Below are 26,334 nucleotides of genomic sequence, written 5' to 3'. Positions count from 1 at the left end.
ACTACAGTCTCTTTCGCTCTCTCCCTCTCTTTCCTTTCAGCATACCCTCTAGCACGTCCCTCATAATACAGTTCCTCCTCATCCAATATCTCAACCAGTTCCTCTTCCTCCTCTTATCAATATCTAAAATTCTTCTTTTTCCCCTCCTGCTACTATTTCTAACACCTTCTCATTCGTTTTCCGTTCAACATAGCTAATTCCCTCCTTTTCTTCTCCATGCACACATTTCGAAAGCCTGCAAGTTTTTCATCTGTTTTGCGTAATGTCCTTGTTTATGCCTCATAGACTACATATTGAAATCAATATTTAATTTGAAGTTTGTTCAATGCAAGGATTGGCTAATCGTGGATAAAAACAATCTGACGCCTTTAGGTGTAAAAATTATTTTGCAATTCATGGTATTTCAATAATCTGTACCGTCTTAATTTTCTTTCATACGTCTCAGGGGTAGCCTCACCAGTTTGGGAACTAATGGAGTGTTGCATCTGTTAAAAAACATAAAAAGATTACGAAACGTTCTGATTTATCTTATAAGTAGCGAAGAATGGGCACCCGTTAAAAAAATAAAGGTCATTACATATGTTGTACACTATTATCATACTTACACGAAGATAAACTATGTTACATTTAGAAACATACATTGTATTTCCGTTAGTATTGGAGCATTGTAGAATTTATTATCCCTTATATCCAGAGTAAAATTTATCTATGAAAAGCATAAGATTTCTTAAAAGCAAGACTTGCAAGACTCTTGCAAGCAAGACCAAGACCAAGACCAAGACTGAGTGTGCAAGACCAAGATCAAGACCAAGACCAAGTGTTCCAGCGCAAGACCAAGACCACCCGAGTCTTGGTCTTGGTCTTGCATTTGCTCATCACTAGGAACTAGTATGTGCCCTATCCAAAAATCCATATTCCAGAATCCTAACGTACTCACGCAATAAATTTTATAGAGGGAGTATACTCACCAACTACCTCCATAAAAAATTATTGCGGAAGTACCGCAGGATTCTGAAACATGGATTTTTGGATAGAACACATACTAGTTGCTAATTGATGTCGACCCGACTGCGATAGGTTCCATGAGTTTGGAGCTATGAACCTTCAAAATCCAATTTTCCATGTTTTCGGCAGCCTATAACTCTGAAAGCAAGCATTTGTGCACCCAGGCTGGTCTATACTTTTCGTTTTATCTTGGTGTCAGGAATCACCTCCCAAACGTTGTCGGTGTTGTTTTGAAACACACTGTGTATGCACACCCAGGTATGAAATTACTTCAATTTTGATCAGGGTTGATATGTTTAAAACAAAATGTTTAAAACAAGTGTTTAAAACATGTTTAAAACGAGGGCTGTTGTTTTATTCAGTTTGTTTTAAACGTTTTAAACAAAATGTTTTAAACGTGTTTTTTTCGATGGTCTTTGAACATGTTTAAAACAACTAAAATATCAGATTGAGTAAGTTAATTTAATTTTCTAACAAACAGCCCATCCTCCGCAGGATTTGTGCATGGAATAAATTACAAGCAGAGTTATATTCTTATTATAACAGCAATTACTGAACGAAATTCTGCACATCAATGTGCGTATAACTAAACCAACAGAAATTCAAATGAAGTATTTGAACATTTCTTAATTTCCAAGAATAATGGAGGTTAAACACACTATACACTATTCTAAGATCTAAATTCACAAATTCAAAACGGGTATTTTTTGATCACTATAATTTCCATAATAATGAAGAGTTCTCACATCATAAGCTAAAAGAAATGCTTTGACAAATACAATACAACTCATAGAAAAAGAGCAGTGACTAGCCTACAAGGAGCAAATAACATATTTTAACTAAACAGTTTTCAAGATACATCTCTATCTGCAACATGGGTAGCTAATAATGATTAATGTCTGCGGCATAACAACACAATTAACTCTAGACGTCTGCCAGGGATTTTAATAAAATGGTAGACTCTCACGTTCGGGGCTCTGGTGACCTCCCTAATTATCACAGAGTCATGAGTTATACACCATTGGAAAACTTATAGACCACAAATTCTAATGAAGTAACATTTGTGAAATTCCCGCCGTATTCGTAGAAAAAGAACAGACCTAAAAAAATCATTAAAAATATGAAAATATTGACTTTGCGGGGCCCTGGAAACCCTTGCAGCCACCCTACGCTGACAAAATGATGAATGTGTAGGCCACATACTTCTGACAATAATGTAAGAAATTGTAGCTATTGCTGCCATTGCGTAATGAATTCGTTTTATGTAGGAAATATTTTCAATATATATATATATATATATATATATATATATATATATATATATATATATATATATATATATATATATATATATATATATATATATATGCGCAGAAAACATTCATTGAATTAGACATTCTCTCCCCTCCCCCACTAGTACCACGTCCATATGCAAATCATTTTTGCTGCACACATCATGTATACGAACAAGAATTATACTTCTAAACCACTTCAGTGAAACATATCTTGTGTTATATGGGACCGTCCCGAAAATAAATGTAAATAAACCAAATTTGACCCCCTCTTCTATAAACAACAAGTACACATACAGGTTACTATCATGTAGGGGACTACCTCATTGCTTCACATACCAATTTTTATGGATGCACCACAAAAGGGGGGAGGAATACCCGCCAGAACCTGATAAAAAAAAATGATGAAAAATTAAAAAAAAACGAACTTCATCCTCCCTTTCTCGGCCGTACATACGTACCCCTATATACATAAAATGCAACTGACGGAAAGCTTCATCTCTCAAAAATACTTTGGTGCCAAATCATTTTTCTAGCTTAATTAAGGACTGAGTTATTGATGTTTGTTGTAAAAATAAATGTAATTTACGTCAAAAAACTTAAACTCCAAAAATTGGCTAACTTTGCCCCCTCCGTGCTCCCCCATATAAGCAAGAAGTACAAATACACGATATTACCATGTAGTGGCCTACTTCATTGCTTCACGTAACAATTTTTATGAATCTATCCCCCAAGAGGGGGAATGCCCCCCAAAAAACTGTTGAAAAAAAAAACAAAAAATAACACGATATTTACCCTCCTCCCATATACATAAAATGCACACCAGCAAAGCTGCATCTTTCAGGAATAAATTGGTACCAAAACCATCTTCTAGCCTTAATTTGAGGTTTAAGACGGAGCCATTGAGGTTTAAAGCCCTGACACAGCAGTTGCGTCAATGGGCGTTTAAAGATTAAGAATGCAGACGATCAGTAGAACGTAACACAAACTAAACTACATATTCCGTGAACGGAGATGGGGAAAATCCCGATTTCTTTCTCTGGAATTGAACATTTGGGCGGATCGAGATTAGGGAAGTTCCCGAAATTTGATCTAGCGGTTGAATATAGATGGCAACCAATACCTAAGAGTGTAAAAATGTAATATATATGCGTATTTAGATTATTGTTTTAAACAAAATAAACATTTTGAACATGTTTTTTTTGTTTAAAACAAAGTACTTTGTTTTAAACGTTTAAAACGTTTTAAACAAAAGAACATGTTTTAAACATAAAAAACGTTCTTTTTTTTTTAAAAAAAAATCATGTTTTTTTTCAACCCTGATTTTGATTGAAATATTAAAAATTATTAGTGAACTTGAGTTAACTGCAAGATACGGCTGTCATTGAAAAAAAATACAGAGAAAAGAATAGAATTAATTGAATTGTCAGCATGAGAGTAACGAAAGAGATAATAACAATCATCAATGTAGTGTGATTTATTAAAGAGAAAATAGAGGTTAAATTTTGGATTCTATGAGTCCACATATTGACCCCGGGAACGGTTGACAGGTGAGCACAGCCCTGACCCTTGTTTTATATGTGCGGCTTTTAATGTCCCGGTAGGAAAAAAATGGTCAGTTTAGTAGCAAGATTATGAACATTACAAGGCGAGAAAGATGAAGGCGTATTCACACGCACTGCGTATTCACACATTTCATGCGTGTTCTATATCAGGGCTACAGAGAAATGTTATTCACTATGATTGATTGTAGAAGATGGTAGATGACAGTACGGATATTGGGCAAATACAGACTAATCACAAAGTCCCCTTACTCCATGTGTATTACATAGATGTTAATGAATTGTTGTTTTTTATTGTTGCAATTGCCGAGATACATCTGAATCATGGCTTATGCCATTGAGGAACTGACCGTAATGAGCACATGGGCTCACAAATCACCCTATACAGGAAAATCAACGAGAGATATTCAACATATTTTCACTGTAAGGTTTCAGAAACCTTCCCCTCCAAGCTAACAATTTTATGGTGGGTGGAAAAGCAGGGGCGTCATTTAGGGAGGGCAGGAGGGGGAAATTGCCTCCCCCAAGAGTTTGAGGAATACATAAACAATAATAGATTGTTTACTAATATACTAGTACAAAACGTGAAAGTCCTATGTCTGTGGTGCTCTTGCCCCCTCCAAGCGAAGTCAGAAATGACGCCCCTGAGGAAAAGCTCTTTGCAACTGGTTGCATAAAAGAAAAACTTCATTCAGGACGACCAACAGCATGACTGGAAATGAGTGTGGAGGTTGCAGCTCTGTTGAACGCTTGCCAAAAAGTCCATTTGTAAGCGGTCAGGAGAAATTGGTGTTCCACACTAGACATTACAAAAACATGTGAAGAAGGATTTGTTTGTAGACAAGTTGAGTGATAGTGACATGCAAAATCGCCAGCAGGTTTGTGGACGGGTGCTTCATGTCTTAACAACTCTTTCTTCAAGGGAGAAAGCATTTTTCTCACATATTTTAATCACGCTCGACCCTAGCCATAGAAGCTAAATGCAGGATTCTGATTGTTTGGAGTTGCCGGTTTCTCGTCATGTATCACACATATAGCATACATCAAACACCAAATGCTGTTCGGCTTCGTAGTAGTTAAAGATAGCGAGCGGGATAGTAATGAAAATAGCTTTCGGCGTGAGTTCAAACCCTGCTAATTAGAGTTTTTTTTATTTTCTTTTAAATCATAACACTTTTATCATTAAAATAGTATAAAATTAATACTCATTTGTCCTTGTACGTAATATATAATGCCTAAATTGTGCTTTTACACCATCTACCTAGAGATGTCTGATAAATCTTTAAACAATGACGTTATAACCAATAGAAGAACAAGAAGTGGGACCCTCGCTTAGCGAGGTAAGGGTTTAATGGTGATTAAGAGAGGGAGGATATGCCGGAGGCACCAGGAAGTGGAAAGGTAGGCACACGCTTCCCTGCCTTCCTTGGGATGTAATTAAATTTATATTGAAATTACACGATCTGGTCGTGACGTAATGTCGCGTGATAATTAGTAAACTTGACACACACAGCTTTATTGATAAAATGTTATTTACTTAAGTTACGTAACATTGCTGAGCAAGTGTCAATGATTGAAGGTGGTTAGAAGCCCCGCAGGCCTCGTTTTATTTCACCTTTGCCCCTATGATAATACCACGTGGCATTACGTCACACCCAGGGTGTAACTTCGATTAATATGTGTACTACGGAAGCTGGCCAACAGATAGCTCCAACAAATCAGAAACGAATATTTAGATCCTACGGCTAGGGTCGAGCGCGAAATAAATATGCGTTTTTCTCGGAGGCGATAGGAAATAATATTACTTTGTGATCACTCTATACAAAAGAAACACTAACGGGACTGGTATTATAAAAATGATAAATCATGATAGTAAGATTGGTCGGTATGCGGTCGTTAACTGGCACTGGATAAAGAGATGTGATAGATAAGAATAAAACCAAGAAAAGGCCACTTGATACATCCTTAAATTTTGGAATTGTCAAATAAAAATTCGTAATCATCCTCTAGAACTGTGGGAAAAATTTGGATGATCTAACTTGTGTTCTTTCATGGGTAAAAGAATTGCAAAAATTCAAATTTGAGGATGTTGAAACTTATGAACAGCTCACGGACCGCAGTAGCTCAGTGGTATTAGTTTTATATATTTATATATAAATGTAGTGTATGCGTTTATAAATATAAATATAAATATAATATAAATAAAATTCAAAATTTACAATTGAAACTAAAATTTTCAAAGCAGAAATTTACGAAACAAAATTTTTGAAACTAAAAATTTTTACAGAAAATTTTGAAACGAAATTTTTCAAACTAAAAATTTAAAAAATTAACGGTAAAATTGTAAACAAAAGTTCTGAAAAATTTTAAAAAAAGGATTTGAAAAATCATCAGTCAATCATATTGCATCAAGAATAACTTTCCGGTGAACAGCCAATCAGATTGCACCAAGAATAATGACTTTAGACGTTCAGTTACGACTAAAGTTCAAACTGTTTTTGTATATCAATCGATTTATCAGGTATCATTTGATAAAATTTCAGTCTTACACTATGAGTCATAACTACAATTCTAAAGTTCAAAATTTACAATTGTTGATGTATATTAATAAGTCACTAATCATTCTTCAAGTCCAAAATTTAAAGCTGAAGGTAGTAATCAACCAATCAGATTTCACTAAAGATAACTTTCCACCAATAATCTTATATTACGAGTTGGGACTAAAGTTCAAAGTATTGTTTTATGTCAATCGAAGTTAATCATTGCCTATCAGGTTCCAACTTCTAAAACTTTTGTAGAATGAAGAAAGTAGGAGGAAATGGGAGAACCCCGAGGAAACCCACGCACACGGTGTTTGTCCACCTCAAAGTTCACTTGGCAAAAGCCGGGTTTGAACCCGGAACCCCATACACTAGAGGTGAACTCCTTGCTTGCTTTATATATTCATAAACGCATACACTACACTGGATAACCACATACATCCATGCGAGATAAAGGATCTGGGTATTGTTGATATAGTTGATTTTGCACTTCTTGCATCAGTTTGTCTTCAACATATAGTTTAAGTTCGAATCGCAGTCTTCTGAGGTCTGTAGTAATGTCAATAGGTGGAAAAGTAATGTCTATATTGCCACAAATAAACTATCAATGAAGGTATGTATCCACGAATCGTGTTCACAAAGTTCACATAATCTATATAAATGTACAATATGCATTACACACTTTTCAAAATGGTATTTTTTCAGAAATGCACATTCTGTATTACACCTTAACACAATGTTTCACACATTTGAATGCAATTTTGAACTTGGTCCATTCCGCGTGTGACTGGTCCACAAAATGCGAGGCACATGCAATGTACTTTTCTTACGTAATAGCACCATTTTATCCTCAAAGATTGTACGTAGTACCACTTCATGGTTTGAGCCTAATGATTTGACAATTGTCACATTTAGCTCACCATGAAAATAATCACTCATTTTATCGATTAGTTTACGTAATATTTCCCATTCTTTAAAGTCCAATTTCACACCAAACTATTCTGCTTTGCCCAGTCTAATAACAGGTTCAAACGAAGTACCACTGATAACAATAATCACGTGTTTTATTTAAAATATATTTATGAAATAATGGTTGGAAAACAGGAATTCTTTATTGTTAGCACTACACATCTTTACAACCAGAATGCTCTTAATCGAACGATGTCTTTCAAATCAAAAGGTTATTTTTTTACATGTTGATGTTGTCATGATGACATATCATTTGAGTGGAATTTTTGACGATGTGAGTAAAAAGAACAACAAACCAAATCCACTGAACTTGGAGATCGAATTGTGTGATAAATTGGAATTGGTTACCCTTCCATCTTTTGTAGAATAACTATACAGATTTGCTGTTTAAGAAGCGCAATTCTTGTTTTGTGACCGCCATGGGTAAATTTATTCTTATCATTTTCAAGAAATACTAGAATTCTTAATTCAAACTTTGTAGGTATCATTTGACTAGATAAGATTTAGTAAGGTATATTCTGTTGTAGATCGGTAATCTTGTTAAATGATTTCATCACATCACGTGTGTTTAGAAACTGTAGACAAGTAGCCATGATGACGTTATGATGAATACCATCCCGAAACTAACTAACTCTATGGCCTATGGAACCCGGATGTTCAATGCACGTTCACAAAAGCTCCCCATTGACTTCTATCCTTAGCCAACTGGATCCAGTTTCTACCTTGAATTACTATTTCTGCAAGATCCATCTTAATATTTTCTTCCCGTCTGCGCCTAGGTCTTCCTAATGGTAATTTTCCGATTGGATTTCCAGTTAAAACTTTGAAAGTGTTTATAACCGTCACCAGGTTATAGAGGCATTTTTGTGGACGCTCTGTATATTTTGGAAAGATAGTAACAATTTTTTCGATTTATACTATATTCTGCGATGCCAATAAGTTTTTTCTTCAATGGGAACTGTTTTCTTCCCACGCAACAGGACAAAGAAATCTTTCATCGTTTTTTCATATATATATATATTTAAAACATTGCTTTGTGCTGAGAACATTTCAGTTAGCAACGAAGCTTCTCAGTGTTTCTCCCCGACTTATTAATATGCACAGTATAACTTCTACAGTTATTTGGAACTGAATTAACTTTCTTTAATCGTTTATGAAAATATTGCAGTAGATTAGAGCAGATCACAGTAGACCAGATGTCCAAGCGTCAAATCGTCGCCAGCCACATCCCTTTACTAGTTTGTTATCTGAACATTCTCACAGTCAAGTTATCGCAATGTCTCGTGCGTTGTGGCCAGTGGACTAATATTAAGGTCAACTCCTTTTTATGTTCTATTTGCATGTACATACAGGTGGTTTAACCTGAGTGCTTTTAAGAATGAACTGCCAATATTGATTCTTCGATCAATGCAGCTCGTATCTCGAACCTCTAAGTTCAAGGAGTGTTACTCCATGTTTCGAGGCATCAACCACGAACAGCAACCAGGCGATTACAAACTAATGGCGCCCGACATCAGGAACCCGAAGTGAGACCGTTGGTGATCGAACAGATATGTAATATGCTCATAGAAAATTGGACTTCAAACTAGTAACTCGAATCAAGTCTGTTGCTGCCTGAATATTCATTAGATTAATATTTTAATACATCATTTTTCTTTCAGCTTAGAACCAGGAATTTAAAAAAAAATAAGTTTTTCTTTCAGGTGATTCTAATTATATGTTTTAGTGATAGTTTATTCTATTTTTTTCAAGATGGCATACAACGAAGCAAATTTGTTTACTAAGATAACTTCACTTTTTCAAAACCAGTTGGATAGATTAGGAAAGGTATATGATGAGAACTTTATTAGATTAGAGAAAGAAAGTAAAGAGAACCGTACTAACTTAAGAGAGACTTTCGCTGAGGTAAAGAGCGAATTAGAGCAAAAGATAGACGCTTTACGGGACGTGTTTCGTGAAAACAACCAAGAAACAGAAAGCGTTGAAAACAAAACACCGGAATCTGAACCCCAATTCAGTCAGATGTTCCTACTGGAGACGAAACACAGGAATCTGAATCCCAACCAGAGACTGACGTCCTGAACCAATCTCGAAATAGGCAAGATAATCATTTTGCTTATTCAGATTATTCAGAACGCAATGGCACCACTAGTAGCAGTAATAGTGAAAATTCCGGAGATGAAGCTCCGTATCACAGAAGTCGTAAGCGTAGCAAAACATCCACTACCACGAGCCACAGAGAGAAAAAGCGTAAATGAGGTTACAGTTATTGTAATAAGCAAAGATATCCAGACCTATTTGTAGGTAACACAAAATTTAAAGGAAATCAAAACCAAGACCGCACACGAAAAGACAGTAAGAGGAATAAAAGTTGTCGTTAATCACGATCACGTAATCAGAGCTGTAATGAGAAACAATACAGGAATAGAAACCTGAGTGACAATATTACGAACAGATTTGTACGAGAAACAGAGAAACGAACTGTAGTTATCAAGATAGAAATAGTAACCATAGAGTTTGATTTTCCGCGAGAACTTATGTAGTTAGGGTTTTACGTTAAGCTGTAGCTTCACGTCTCATGTAGCTTTGCTGCGAACAGGACTCCAATATATATGCTTGTATTTTTTATTTAAAAATTAGTGTAATTCATAATCTGGACTTTTATAAAGCAATTTGAGCAATCATATAGAAAATATATACTGCTTAAGATCAAATCAAATGGCAATTCCAGTAACCTGTATTATCTTACTTTTCTTATTTATTTACATTTAATGTTCATGTGTTTCAGCTGCTATTTTACACAAGTGTCTATACATTGAATTTAATTAGGAAATCCATATACTTGCTATAAGAACAAGTTTTTGAAAATGAATTGTATAATAATGGTTGTATCTGAAATAGATTTTACGTAACGGTATAATAATTTATCCCGCTAGCCTTGGTATGCTGAGAACTTCCAACTGTATCCCATCATTTTACTTATTTCGCTTCAATGTTCATGGAATTTAGTATAAAATTATGAAACATTCACAACCTCATCTAGCGATGATGAGAACATATTTTATAAAATTATCTTGAAAGTCGTGTCTGTGATACACTAGATTCTCAACTTGCTTCCCGACGAAACAGCTTTGAACGGATTACGTAAAGTTTGGAACCCCTTTTAGAATGTAAGCCTATCTCTCATATAGTCTTAATGCTCAGCGACTGTAACCTGCAAAGTAACTATTAGCTTAACCACGTGATTAGCAAGTTGATTTTGGAGTTTAGTGTCCAAATTTTAATTCTTGAATTCCTTGTTGAAATTTAAATTTTGTGAAATTTAATATCTTGGTAAACCCATGTAATAAAATTCAACGGCTAAATATATTTTATTGTTTAATTTAACTTAGTTTGATTGTCTGTTCATGGTAAACCATGCTTGATAAAGTCAGTTTTAGCACAGACCACACAGCCTAACGGCAAGATTGGTAACTACGTGGAAAAATTAGTTTATCAAGTTCGACGCGCTTGTAGTGACATCTGCTCTCGCTGGCAGGAAAATGTGACTACTTGCCAGCAATGTAACCATCCACCTAAAGTATTCCCCAAAATTAGCAGTTGGTCCATAGGCATAAATTAGTTACCAACATTGGCAGTGTATCCATATAAAATTGCTATGTAATTCATAAATACTTAGAAATAACACACAGTATCTAAAGGAATAACACGTTTTATTAAACTATCGATGTACAGGGTCAGTGAAAAGTCCTTGGACACTATAATAATTTGAGCCGGAAAGAAAGAAGTCAAAAGTGAGTATTGTAACTGATATTGGGTAAGGAGAAGCAATGTTTATTGTGTATATCAGTCATGGCTGCCATCTTGAAAGACATTTCTTGGATTCATTTATTTTTTTAATGGGAAAGGAGCATATGGCATATTAAATAGCACTAACTCGAGCTCGCGAATGCAGTGGTTTTTCTTTTTGTTGTTGTTGTTGTTGTTCTTGTTGTTGTCAATGTTGCAGAGTTCGGGAGTTGTGAATACCCAAAGGTGGCAAACGACATTGCAGCTGACATAATCTCTCTTTGTTGCACGTGATCTACACTGGCTAATATTGGCACTGACAGAATCTCTATTTGTTGCAGGTAATCTAAAATGGGTTACACTGACACTGACAGAATCTCTCTTTATTCCAGATGATCTAAAATGGATTACATTGACACCGACAGAATCTCTTTGTTGCAGGTGATCTAAAATGAGTCTGACGAAGGCACAGAAGGTGGAAATCATTCTTATATCCGAGGAACGCAGCTATCAAACAATTGCAAATGACTACGACAGACAGTGCACAGACAGAGAACCGGTATCACACAGCACGGTGTCGCTATGTTAGCAATGATCACACATTATATACATGTTATACATATACAATGTGCACACTCTGGCGACACTGAATTTGACCTATTGATGTTGGCACCGTGAGCCAATAGGCCGTTAGTTATCGTCAAAAATATAAAAATTCACGGTAGGAATAAAAGAACAGACTATTCTTAAATTATGACGATTAACACCCCGCTAGCCGTAGGATAAGTTGCCCCAAAACACTGTTTTTTTCTTTTTTTGTCAAATAAATATGCAGTATAGTAATCCTTCACCACACAATTACCTAGGAACACACACAATTAGTTTGAAGGATGATTCTTTTTATTTCACTTTTCTGAGCGTAGTATACACTTCTGGATATGTTAAGCCTATTAACGCTGCACATTGATACTTCTTGCATCCATCTTACAGACCATCTTACCTTTCTCTCTTTATTCTCCTTTATTAATGCAACTATCATACGAAATTTGCACTTATACGTGAATCACACATTTAAAAAGAGTTTGGATCCTTTACAGCACTAAATAAGAGTATAATTTACCACTTATGGTATTAAAATGAACAGTCACTATTTTCCGTCCTTCTCTAGCTTTACTCGCTAACACTTTTTTTTTATTATTCCTATTAATACAACAAATTCAGAGTAGCTATCTAGTGTTGCCAAGAGAAGTGTTTTTATCAAAATGTCACAAAATGATTATTTTATATAGGTCTTTGATTAAATATATATAGTTATGAGTTGTCGGATGGCGACAACGGTCACACACGTGATGACCAAATGTCAGGAGACTGTCTCTGTTAAAGACACGTAATAGGCGAACAAAGGCAGTCACAAATGAGGAAATAGCAAGAGCCTTGATAGCACCGTTTGTGGAAAGTCCTAAACTCAGTACCCGTCACGTGTCATGTCCCATAAGGTGGCCAAACATGAACCCCTGTTCTAACGACCCTTGATTTTTATCTGAGTGACATCTTAGGCAGATTGTGTATGATGAGAGAATCCGAAACTTGAGACGTCTTGAGACACGCATCCAGCACGCTTGTGACCAAATTTTATCCGACATTCTCCTCTGTGTGCAGTCAGAGCGGTTGCAGCGACTATAGTTATGAATTGCACGGGAAACCACTTAGAACTTGTGTTGTAGCATGCACTTGAGAGGTAATTTGCCAACTTTGAGCCTTCACAGCTCCTGAACCCTCATTCCTGAGCTTAAGGTAGTGTTATTTAGTATGCCAAATGTCCTCTTTCCCATTTAAAAAATTCGACTTGAATCCAAAATTCCTGGCATGATCGACATACACCTCAAAAGTTGCGGGCCATCACCTAAAAGTTCAGGAAGGTTCTTTCGGAAGGACTTTTGTACAAAGTCGCCGTCCTGCCAGTCGTACCAACATGATATTTTCTGCGGTAGCACTAGAGCTCTTTCCACCAGGAGAACTTTCTGTTCTATTAAGGTACACAAAGTACTCTAATTTATAGATAAATACTGTAAGACTTCTAGGACATTACATTCTACCGGAAGGACGTTGTACGTTCCAACATTAAGGATGTTCAAGAACTTTTAATTCATCCTATATAACAGTTTCGCCAACTAACCAAACTTTTGACTTTATCAGACACATGATCTAAGATGTGTCTGATAAAAGACATAAGTTTACTTAGTTGGTGAAACTGTTTTACATCGATATTTTAATGAAACCACTATAATTTACTCAGAGACTGTGTTGTTTTATATCTTCAATACAAAACCGAACGTAACATGAACCGGATAAATACTTCCCATGAAATTCAAAATGCGAAATCATGTACGAGTAGTTATAATATTCAGGGTTTTACTTTCATTTGATTATTTCAATCCAAAGTTATAGTAATAAGAGCTTAAAGGTGTGTAGTGTGTACTATATGCGTAATTTTATGTACTGAAAATTCGGAGAAATTTTAACGCTGACATTTAAATGCTAAAAGCTGACTATCTTACAACGCCGGTGATCAAATCATATGCTTCCAGTCTCTCTCTCATCGGATTTGCACTGCCCTGAATACTGAATTATGACTGGTCTGGATAATAATTGATTATCCTACCGATACGTAAAACTAAAGACAAGAATACGACATTTTGTTCAGCCACACATTTCCGATGTTCCAATTTCATCGATTTCGTTCCTGTAAAAAATATATAGTATAATAAAAAATCAGTTTTCCCTCCAATTTCTTAAAATATAAAGTTGTATATTGTACACAGTAAACATTTAAACTATAACACAATTTTCGTTCGAAATCACAATGAAGAGATTTTTTTTTTTAATTAGGACTAGTTGAAGGTAGTTGTAACTATTTAACAATAGCTAATATTAATTCTCAATATATACTTTATTTACAGTAACATTTTCGTTATATCTTGCTTAGACGCAGGGTCGCCGGAACCGGGGGGGCAAGGGGGCAGTTGCCCCCCTATAACTTTTAGAGGGGACAAGATACTCGTTTTGCCCTCTCACTTTCAGACTGTAAAAACATCACACAACAGTGATTATATGAACTAAATTTTGCTTTCTATGGTAATGTGAAAAAATTCTCTATTCCAGATTCATCTTTCTCTTGGAGACATGGGACTTTTTCTGACCCCATGTTAGGCAGAAAGATTTAGGAAAAATAATTGAAAATTCTCTTTATTTCCATTGGTCTACGTTCTCAAAACACTGTAAATTCTTTAAAAATTGTTGTTTAAGTAATCATAAGTATGCAATGTAAAACGAGTCGCATCCACAGGATTATTTTTTGGGTGCCGGAGCACCCGTGTAGTCGGCGCACATGATAGTATCAATGCTTTACACTTATTTTTTAACATATAAATATTAAATCCGTACCGTGCTTGTCACACGGAAATTTCCACTTGCCAGGATAGAGTGAAGCATGATGACATTCACAATTAATGTTACAAAATATGACAGTTAATTGCTCTTATTTGGGATTCATTAAGGTTGTTGTGGAAATAAATCCCTACGTTTCCTACCAACAACTTATGGAATCCAGCTCTACGTTCAGCGTTGAAATGTCACTATGTTTAGGGATATGTTTCTACAGCTGGCAGTACTGTCCCTCAGTTGAGTTTCATGCATACAGGAAATAAACAAAACATACAACTCAAATATAATATTAAAACATGGTTTAAGTATATAGGAGTTTGTTTCGAAATCAAAATACCTATATGTGCGGAGTTTTTGTTTTATAGTTATACTGTTACATGGATAACTACTAAATGTATAACATTTCAAGCAATATTTACATCTAAATTTAGATTTTACTTTGACTTGAAGTACTTCCTTTGTTATGAAAAATTAGTTTTTCGTTTTGAGAAAAAGAAGTGATTTTTTAAAAATTTATTAACTGCATAATAGTTGTTATACATTACTATAAATTTAAACACATTCTAATAATTTTATTACAATAAAGTATTACTGTAAAAAAGTCAAACACTATTTATCAAAATATAGAAACATAAAATTCTCATTAGATACTGATTTTACTGACCCCTACCGCATAAACCGCATAAACAAGACAATCAGACAGTGTCATGGTGGTTCTGGAAGTTGAGGTGCAGTTACATTACTGATATTAAGTGATTTAAATTTATATACTGTCGTCTTCGGTGCGTTGAGTTAGTATTCCGATGAACGTTAATGCCAGAATAATACGATAATAACTACACACTTGTAGAGTTCCATTTTGTTCGATTGAAGAATGTTTTGATAAAGCGATAACTATTAGAAGTTCGTTCGAGGAATTCAGGCGCCATGAGTGCCATTCAACTACAGGGGATTTCAGGCTTAAGCAAATTAAAGAAGAAGCATTTTCGTGTGAAGCACCAAAAAGTGAAACTTTTTAGAGCAAATGAACCTCTTTTGTCAGTGTTTATGTGGGGTGTTAATCACACGGTAAGTGCCTAAACATATCTGACCGTCGTTGCCGTCATTGATGTTGCGGTAATCAATTTTTAGTATACACTCTATTGTAATTATGTTTTTGCGCTATTTAACATGTTGAATGAGCACATGGTGTTTGTGAATGGATTAAGGTTTTAATATGTGTTCTAGTCTGAAAATGTAAGGAGTTCTACCGGTAGAAAAAGAAAATCTTTGGGTCTATGCTGTGAGCTGTGTACATTTTGTATACTTAAATAAACCCTGCGTATTATTTCAACGCTTGATTTTCCAATGCTCTTGATAGTAAACTGAAACATTTGTTCAGAATAACTTTATAACATATTCTGTCGTAACAGAATCCCGGCCAGCGCTGTTCGTGTTTCAAATCAGATAATATTTACGAGAAATCAGTTTTTCATGGTGTATTGACGGTAAACACACAGGTATAAGATGCCATTTCCTTTCAGAATAATAATGATTGTTGTTGGATCCTTTGTTTCTTACTCTGCCCTAGTACATATTTACAATATAGACGCATAATGATAATGATTACAAAATTATTTCGTGCAGGTTAAGTTTAAAGACACCACTCGAAATAATTGTTGAAAAAACTATTTTTCCTTGTACAGTGTTTCTGCAAAATGCCTGCAATGAGCGTTGTGACAATACACTGATTTGCACAGGTAAAGTTGAAGTGGTTATCAGAAATAATTATTTAAAGAGTAAAATTATTTTAATAGTTATCTCCATATCTTTTTGCAAAGTATTTGCACTAGGCGACGTGACATTACTCGGCATTAGTGCTGTGCGCCGGACCAATTTGAAAATCGAAAAGGATTGAAAATGTACTGCATTCGGCTATATTTGCTTGGATTACATTATGTTACGTTACATTAGGCGTGCAGTATTACTATACGGATCCACAGTAGAAGTAGAAGATATTGTAGGAATGGGTTAGAAGCCCCGCAGAGGTTGTTTGGATTCTGCTCTCGACGTGAAATGGGTAAATTAAAAGATGCCCCAATTTTTCTGTATATTTTACAAGCTATGGATCCGTATAGTAAAACAAGTGTACTTCTGTGCGAAATAGTCCATCCACCGCCACATACAGTGCCGTTTACATCATCAGAAACAACCAACAAGTACAACCACTTTCTTAACTTTTACTATTCCCCTTACCTGACTTTTACGTATTCTTCCTGAGAAGCTTAAATAAATTCTCCAATTGACCCGATAAATTTTCTAAAATTGCTCCAGCGATGCAGCATTTAACCCCAATACTGTATTTAGCGCGGGTAAAGTATAGTGAGATCAGTAGAAAAAAAATGTTTGTGAATTATGGGTAAACTTTACAATACACGCTCCAGCTGCGTATCGATAAATAGGGCCGCTTTATAAGGATATAATACCTTTGAGTGGGGTATAGTAGGGTAAGATAGGGATAAGTAGTGTCGGGTTAGCTTAAGGTTAGGGAAGATCTGATCCATTTTCACAAAATTATTGCAGTATAATCTTTTTCGTTTCTGAGTGAGTATACCAGCTGGAGCAGGCTGTAACGAACTCTTGAATAATTTCGTTCCATTTAGGATATTTTAAATTAATTTAGTAATAGTGTTGAAAATTTTTTATTTTTGTTATACCGTACTAATTAATATATATATATATATAGTATTTGTGTTGACAAATTTTACTAAACATATTTCGCGATTAGTAATTGAAAAAAAAAAAATAATTAGTCGAGTTGGTGTCTTGTCATAATATAGAGGTGAGATACTACATTTCGTTGCTTTCGGAAAGGAAGAGGAGAATTGTTTTTATTTTCTTCGCCAGATTTTCCATGGAATATTCTAGAATTGTATGATTATGGTCAATCAGAATTGTGAGCCAAATCATGCTTAGTATAGACCAATTAGTAGCCTTCTTCTTCTCGCTCAAAAAGAACACGAGAGGGGGGAGTGTATTAATGGCGGCGGTCATAGAAAGCAAGATCTTGTAATCTAGCTTCCGTAGATTTTGTTCTAAATCTAGGTAAAGAATGAAAGAAAACTGATGATATCCTCCCCAATCTAGGCGGTAAGTTGTAACAGGGAGAGAGAAACTTCAAGTTGACTCCCAACTATTCTACAATAAATTTAATTTGTGATATTGGCGTTTGAAAGTGAAAGGAAGACAAGAAGGGTCAACCATAATTGTTTATTTTGGTATGTAACTGAGAATTTATTATGATGAGTTGTTAATTCCCGAATCTCTCTCCCTTCTTCCTCTCCTGGTAAGCACCATAATTGTAGTGATTATCATTGTGATCAATTGCAATTGTAGTGATCAATTACCTCTTGATATGAAAGGTAGAACATATATAGAAATTTAAATTACTTGATTGTTGAATTCATGTTTTGTTTATTCCGCTATGTTTATTGTTAACTTGTTTGGTATCATAAGTGGTGATGGTAATTACATTTCTTGCAAAGCGTGCTCGTATCTTACCTGTATTGAATGACTACTTATGAAAATTAACGATGTGTGGCAAAATTGAATTGTGGAAAGGATAAGTGCATTTGGAATTTAGTCATGTGGCCAATATTGTTTGATATTTGCATAGTAAACACTGAGGATAAGTAGATAAAGCGCGATGTTTCTGTTAGTAATAAATATGCTACTCACTTTGTCTGTTATTTTGTTCTGCGTATGTTCAGTACGTGCATAATTCCATTGTTGAGTTTAGGGTTATGCAGGCCTTGAACGCCCACCAGACGGACCGTGTTGTTTAGAGATGTGCTCCCGTGCCGTATAACGCAACAGTTAAATGCAGTTTTTAGTTAATTGTTCTGTCTCAATATTTATCAGCTATATTTAATTATAATAACTATATTTATCACCTGGTACAATTACAGTATCGAATTACAATGTGAACGTCTTATGCTGGTGTTTAGAAATTCAGAGCTTTTCTGTATATGAATATAGATACAGCAGATAAGAAATCACTTATTCGTGAATTAAAAAAAGAAAAAAAAAAAAGGTCATGTTTCCAATAATAGTTTTAAAGCACATCAGGACTTCCCGTACTCTTCCTGGTTAACTCCGTAACAGGGATTTATTCCTAATTAGGCTGAAAGAAATATGTATATATATTCACACCTGTGGAAGACGGATCCGTTTTTTTTTTTTTTTTTCCTTCCTGTTCTGTAGTCAGTACAAGAGATAGTTGAAGTAGACCCAAAATAAGACGTTAGGATCTTAATTGGTAGTAGAAGTTTAACCACTGAATCTTTCTAGTATGAAGTTTAATAATCACTATTTTCAAGCTACTATATCAGGTTACAAAAATAAGCTCTCGAATCTTTTTTTTTGTATCAATAGTTTTACCGGAGCTTTCTGAGCGCCACAGCGTTCAGCGTACTAGGGCAGGCGAGTGGAGGATATCTACTCCCGTTTGTCAGTTATTGTTTTCCAGAGTGGTTAGTTTATACAGGAATTTAACAATATATGTTTTGCTCGATGATAATAGTACATTAATAATTTCGTACACATTTGTTTTAATTCACTTGTGAATGGAATAGTTAACCTTCTTATTTAATACGAATTCTATAGATATTGTTCTGTCTAAATTGGAATATACTGTGAAATTAGTTGTATTTGAACTCATAGATAAAAAAAAGTAATGTAAGCTTATGTAGTAATAATCAGATTAATAGGAGAGGTGCTCCGAATGTGGAGCCATGGGTTCAATGCTCAATTTAGCCTCCCTGCACTTCCCCTATTTTACCAAAAGATGTGTTTTTCGTTTGGTAGCAACTTCAAAGGTTTGGATAAATCATAGTAGTCAGTTGTATAGTTGAACATAAGAAACTTTGTCCTAGATGTATCCGGTTCGATTCTCAGTACCTATGCCATTTAAAATCTCGTATGTTGGCGTAGTGACACATGTTACTGTACGCTATTACTTTAGGATTTCGGAAGGAGAGCCATATGCTTTAGCTAACTGAAGGTTACCGATACTCTTTGCCTCCTTCTCGATTCTCTTCTTACTACCTTCTCTCGATAGTTACTTCGATTCTCGGCGATATCTAAATATAAGTAAAGAATATTTCATAGAATTTAGTAAATAAACTTGTTTATTTTCGCGAACGTTTTCATAAGCTGGTTGCCCAGAGGATTTTATTATTATTATTATTATTATTATAATTTGATGTGTATAAGGAAATTAAATATTTTAGAGAATGAACATTGACTTGTTAGACTAATTTGCTTTCGATAATCGGTTATAGTGATAGTGGGTTTTGTTTCAGTCGATCTTAAGTTGGGGTAGTAGCATATTTAGAAAGACATTAGTGCACTTTAAAACTCGATAAGACTACCAATATTACTAGTATGAAATGAAATAAACAATTGTTTGTAGATGTTATTTACTCTGTAGTTTTCATGGCATTGTGGGCATGACTATTGATGGGTTGATACTGCGCCCTCCTTTTATTTAGTATACTCGAAATTAAAGTTTACTTAAGTTTGAGAAATTGTCGACAGCGCAAACGTTGATTTTGAATTGCTCAAATTTAATTCTTGTCTTTTTTCCTTTCCTTCGTTCCTGAGCTATTGACTATATGTTCTGGTTACGCTGATTATTGCTAGGTAAAAGACGTCTTGCAATTAGAATTATTAAACTTGTGGGATGACCATTGGTATTTCGTCTGTTTCAAAATATGATTACCTATTATTCCTTTAAAAGTTTTATCGTTAGTTGGATTACTTGAAAATATGACCCTAGCTCACAGTTGATGCAGTGTAACTAAATGTTTTGCGTTGGGTGGGGTTCGAACTCAGATACGTCATAGGGAATTATAGTTCCTCAAAATTTATTTTTTTCTCCAAATCCCTCTTATTTTGATGTCCCTCGATGGCTGAAAGGTGTCATGATTTTGAATATCGATGTCTCTTCATATTACTCGAAAAGTGATGTTAAACAGTAAAGCTATATTCTAATAAAGTTTAAAAATCTCTCATCAGTGATACTTTAAGTCTGGTGTTGATCTTAAACTGTTACTCTGATATTCTAGAAATAATAATACTGTATTTAACACGAATTTTGAAAACTATGTAACAAATTAATTAGATTTTCCGTTGGCGCTTGCCCGGTAGAAATATTGAAGGTAGTTACATAAATCTTGTAAAAGCTTAGAACTATTGATTCTGCTGTATATTTTGAAAACTTCGTGAAAAAGGAAATATAAAAACATACATTCGTACGAATTATTATGATTGAAATTTAAAGTGGGTCATAATTTATGTTTGTGGTGATTGAGCCATTGCAGGTGGAATTTCGAAATGAGATGCATTAGTTGAGTAAACGCTGCTGTCGTGGTTATGCGGGGTTTTGTGATTTAGATTTTAAATGGCTTCTAGATTTATTAATATATGAAAGATGAGAATTAACTTTTGCGTTTGTGAGTAACACTGTATGAAATAATAACGTAATGTTGAATATTCTATTGCGATGGATAGATACAATAATATTTGTAATGATACAGGAATATGTTAATAGAAAAAATGGATAGTCGACGGAGGTATTATGATGGTGATAAAAGGTATATTATTCGAAGCCGAAGCGTTTTCTTGAATAGACCCGTACATTAATGAGACAACTCCGTGCATTCTAATGCCATACTAATGTATTACGAAGTTAATGTTGTAATTGTAGTAGAACTTTGTAAGACCCCTCGTGCGTATGTAAATAATTATCTATAACGTCAAGTGATAGAGATGCAACTGATCAGTAGTGTTCCATCGACACTTTTCTCTCTTTTGTTTACAAAATTGAACAGACAGTTTAGCCATTGGTCGGGGAATTGAAATATAATCTTTCGTCGAACTTAAACTGTAGTGTTTGGAAGATCATGTTGAACATTATATAGGTCTTTCGGAAAGAACGATGCCGCTTGTACCGCCAGCTATTTAAGTTAAAAGTCAGTATTATAACATATCAGTTCTAATAGATCGAGACTCCATTGTAGAAAACAAAAACCATCATCGTAAGGACATCCAGCTATACTGTTGTGGACATTCCCAGTCTCCAGTTTATAGCAACCCAAATTACAGTCTTGTTGATAAAATCGTTATTCATCAATTCTTATCAGCAAATAGTGGGGAGGAAATATGATCCACCAAATATATTTTATTGTTTACATATGAAATTTTTGAAAGGAATAGTACCATCTGAAAGTTAATTGCATGGAAAAGCTATAGTGAAGTGACGTTATCGGAGAAACGACGTATTGAATAGTATTTCTCCTTATTCCTTACCTGATATTAAAGACTGCTATAACAAACGATGATTATCCACGTAGTGTAACATATACCTATGGTCCATCTGTGATTTTTTAAATACTTTTTCCATGTTAGGAAAAGGGAAACTTAGTATTAAAAAAATACCCATTATAAATCTACAACTTATTAATCGAAAACTTGCAAATGGCAACTTTTTTTATTATTATTATTATTGAAAGTTTCATGATATATAGTCATACTCCTTTCAGTAAGTTAATTTGAAGCTTTCAGCAATTGATTAAATTTTTTTCTTGAAGCTGTGAGTGAAATACAAGTATTTTTTTTCTTTTGTCCTTGTTTTGTTTTGTCAAAGCAATATTAATGCCACTCCATGAATGTTACTGCTTTATGAACTTGATGGGGGAGTCCTTCCGCAACTGAATATATTTTTTTTATTTTATATTCTAATATATTTATTCATTAATTTGTCTTGATAACTTTTTTTTTCTCCATGGAGAAGTAAATGTATCCTCTTCTATATTCATTATATTTTATTTCAATTTGCACTATGGAATAGTAGCATTAATTGATATAGTATGCTTACTGAATATAAACAACAAACTTTTCGCCTTGTGAAAAGAGAGCCAAGGGATGGCCCGGGTGTTTTGATGAGACAAGGACCTGTTTCTTTCAGTAATTCGAGGATGTATAATTATAAGGTTAGAAGTTTTGTCTTGTTTTGTTTTAGTAATAATAGATGATAGGATATATATATATATATATATATATATATAGATATAGATATAGATATAGATAGATTACAAGGCATTGTAAAGTTAACCCCATAATATTATCCCACTTGACTGGAACATAAGGTGGAAGGGAGCAAATATGATGGGTATGCGGGGATATGCGCGAAATTAAGGTGTGAAAATCACACCAACTTGTACTAGATGGTAACAACCAACTATTTGCTATAATTAGGTTCAGAATAGGGTGAAGCTGTAGGCCATGCGCGAGATTGTATCCGTAGGAGGAGCCATGTTAGCGTCGGTGAGGATACGGGTAAATGGAGGCGTGTGAAAAATATGTGATCACTAGGAGTATATGCATTATAAATGACTTCTTAACTGGACAGGAATGTGTTTCCGCACAGTGTACAGAAGCTGTTTCGTATGTTAACAAGTGAAGCGTTGCAAGTGTGAAGCCATGACAAGTGCATTTAAAATTTTTATGATCGCCAAAACATACATGTTGTCGGTACCCTCGCTTACGCGTATACCCACTGTCGCTGAAGCGATTACTTCCTTCGAACGCATCCCCTCGCCCCGCTTGGGCCCCTTTGCTACTCTCCTGCTCTGAATTGGTTAGATAGTATCGTGCTTTTTTAGTGATCACCTAGCACAGGTCAGTTTGTGTTTTTGCACTGTAGTTTTTCTGCCCCTAACGTAAAGTAACGTCATCCGACGTAACTTAATGTAATCGAATGTAAAGCTTTTTTTGTGCTTTTTTTCAGTTTTTAAAGTGGTCCGGCGATATGGCCCCCCTTTTTTTTTTATGGTGTTTCTGTGTTTACAGATGACACATGTGCGGCACCTACATAACTCCCTTATATCCCTGAGAACGCTATTCTTGTTTCAAATATGCTAGTACTTTCGAGGAATCATTTTCGCACATTACTACTACTAGCCTTCTTCCTTTCAGTTCACTCCCTTTGTTAATTAACGGATTTTACCTTGTAAAATTTCCAAGATGTAACGCCATATTCTTAATATGTACCAAACCTATGTTTTTTGTCTTTGCCTTTTTTTTTTTTTTTTTTCAATTGATGTTTGCCACGATTTTGAAGAACTTGAGCATTCTTTCATTATTCCTGCTCCTCCGTCATTTTCCGCAAAACTTTTAACATTCCTTCTTCTATTGTCCAAAACGCCGTAGTTTGTTTTGATTTTTTTTAACGTTTCTTGTAGTACTAGTTGCGTTCTTTACACATGCTTTTCTTTGCTACTTCATCTTTTTGTACTATGTCCGGATGAGTCAATGTGTAGTAGAAGAGGATTTTTTTTTTTCAAAAAATGTTACAATTTCGCTAATTCTGTTAATTTTAGGTTAGGGCAATTGCTTATATCATTGTATTCATATTTCCTTGTGTGTGCTTCCGCTAGGTACATACAGTCACTACAGCATTTCGCATTTCTACAAATTATACTTCTATTTCATTCTTAAATGGGACGCGAATTAATTATCTTTCCATTACTCATTTTCGTTGTATTTTATTTATTTATTTATTTATTTATTTTTACCTACTTTTGGCCTTCATCTAAAAGTAGCCAGGATTTTGTTCCGATGCGAGTTTCTCATGCTGAAGAAGCGAAGTATGATGGCATGCATTGAGTTCAAGGGAGACTGTGATAATGAAAAGAATGGAAGCAAACTGGAGAACCCCGAGAAAACCCACTCACTCCCAGTGCTTCTACAGTATAAAACTCACTTGGCGAGGGCTGGAATCGAACCAGATGGCCTATGAATCAGAGGTGAGGCCTATCACAACCGCTGCGGTCCACCAAAATGTGGCGTCTTTAAACTTAACCGGGACCGACTTTCAAAGATACACTGGGTGGGCCATTTATTTTGATAGTGCTCTTGTAACTTTTAAACTAATGACAGAAAACGCTGAAATTCTGTAGGGGACCAGACGAGTGGATCGAGAGTTAAATTTTGGCCAGGGGTACCTTGGCCCAGGCTCCAGATCAAGACGAAGCCCCTTTTTTTCAAATTTCGAACCAGGGGGTCTCGGGGGGGGGGGGCGTTTACCGGAACCGGCCTGGGAACCAGACAAATTGACCGAAAGTTACTAAAATTTAGTCACGTCCAGGCTCTAGACCAGAGTTAAACTTATTGTCAAAATTCGAACCAGGTAGGTCTCAGGTGAGCGTTTACCGGGACATGTAAAAGTAGTAGAAAATGACCGATATTAATGTCGAATTTATAGTTTTCGCGGTCGCTGAAGTCAATGGTGACACTTCCATTAGCGATGATTTGCAAATTTAGTTACAACTGAGTGCGGGCCGGGAGTCACCGGGGGGGGGGGTTTCCGAGACATGTAAAGAGCCCAAAATGACCGATATTATTATCAAATCCATAGTTTTCGCAGTCGCTGAGATCAATGGTGATACTTCCACAGGCGTTGACTTCCAAATACAGCCCTCGTGCGAAGCATGGGTATATATATATACACAGATGGTGATCAGAAAAATGGAAACACCTGTAGTTGGCAACACGTCAGATGTATGGGTTGGCAGTGATGTCGTGGCGCCCGCAGCGCCGGACCTCTGGTAGTGGTGTGTTAGGTCGGTCTCCATACTACGTCAGGCGCAGTGGAACAGCAGTGTCCAGTGGCTGCAGCAGACGGAGGTAGTTAAAATGGGAGGCATCTCAGATTTTCAAAAAGGGCAAATTGTTGTTGCGCGGTTATGTGGAGTGAGTGTGACGGCAATGGCTACTGTGTTAGGTGTGTCGCGTGGGACAGTGTCGAAGGTGATGACGGGCTACACAACGCACGGAAAAACCACATCGGGGAAGCGGAACAGTGGGCGGAAGAAAATCATGAGTGACGGGTCACGCCGGGTATTAAAGCGCATTGTCACGCAGAACCGTCGTGCCACTGCGGAGCAAGTGACGGAGGAACTCAATCATCACCTCCCCCACCCTGTCTCGACAATCACAGTCCGCCGCGAATTACACGATATGAACTTACGGGGTCGTGTTGCACGGGCCAAACCGCTCATCAGAGACCATAGCACTTTCGCACGCCGCAAATGGTGCCGCGACCATGCAACTTGGACCGTTGAGGACTGGAAACGTGTGATATGGTCGGAAGAGTCCTCCTTCACCCTATTCCCAACCACAGGCCGTGTTTATGTGTGCAGAATGCTCAAAGAAGCTTATGATCTACAGTGTCTCCGCCCAACTGTGAAACATGGCGGCGGCTCGGTGATGCTGTGGGCCGCCATATCATGGTTTTCATTGGGTCCTGTGGTCACACTTAGCGGACGAATCACTGCCAACGATTGTGTCGCAATTTTAGGAGACCACTTGCATCCTATGGTTCGGTTGTTGTTCCCGGACAATGACGCCATCTTCCAGGATGATAATGCACCCATTCACACAGCTGGCGTTGTTGCAGCGTGGTTTGAGGAACATCGGGATGAAGTTCAACACCTCCCCTGGCCCGCCCAATCCGCAGATCTCAACATAATTGAACATCTGTGGTCCGTCTTGGAAACACGACTCCGGCGACGATTTCCACCGCCATCCTCTCTCACAGAACTGACCGATGCCCTGCACGAGGAATGGTGTAAAATTCCACTTGCTACCATTCACGACCTCTATGCCTCCATCCCACGTCGCATCAAGGCT

The 26,334-nt window shown here is 36.0% G+C and overlaps 1 protein-coding gene across 1 annotated transcript in view; it reads left to right on the top strand.

Annotated features, from left to right (window-relative positions):
• The first annotated feature begins 15,275 nt into the window (after window positions 1-15,275).
• The window catches only part of PIP4K (phosphatidylinositol 5-phosphate 4-kinase), a 183,999-nt gene continuing 172,940 nt past the window's right edge, over window positions 15,276-26,334 (top strand). The window contains exon 1 of the mRNA XM_081740006.1: window positions 15,276-15,669. Coding sequence (XP_081596132.1) covers window positions 15,529-15,669 — 141 coding nt within the window. The 5' untranslated portion in view covers window positions 15,276-15,528. The remainder of the gene's footprint in view (window positions 15,670-26,334) is intronic.

The sequence above is a fragment of the Thermobia domestica genome, chromosome 15 (genome assembly GCF_964235325.1).
Source record: "Thermobia domestica chromosome 15, izTheDome1.hap1.1, whole genome shotgun sequence".
In the NCBI taxonomy this organism is placed as follows: Eukaryota; Metazoa; Arthropoda; class Insecta; order Zygentoma; family Lepismatidae; genus Thermobia; species Thermobia domestica.
This window is presented reverse-complemented; position numbering and strand designations above follow the sequence as displayed.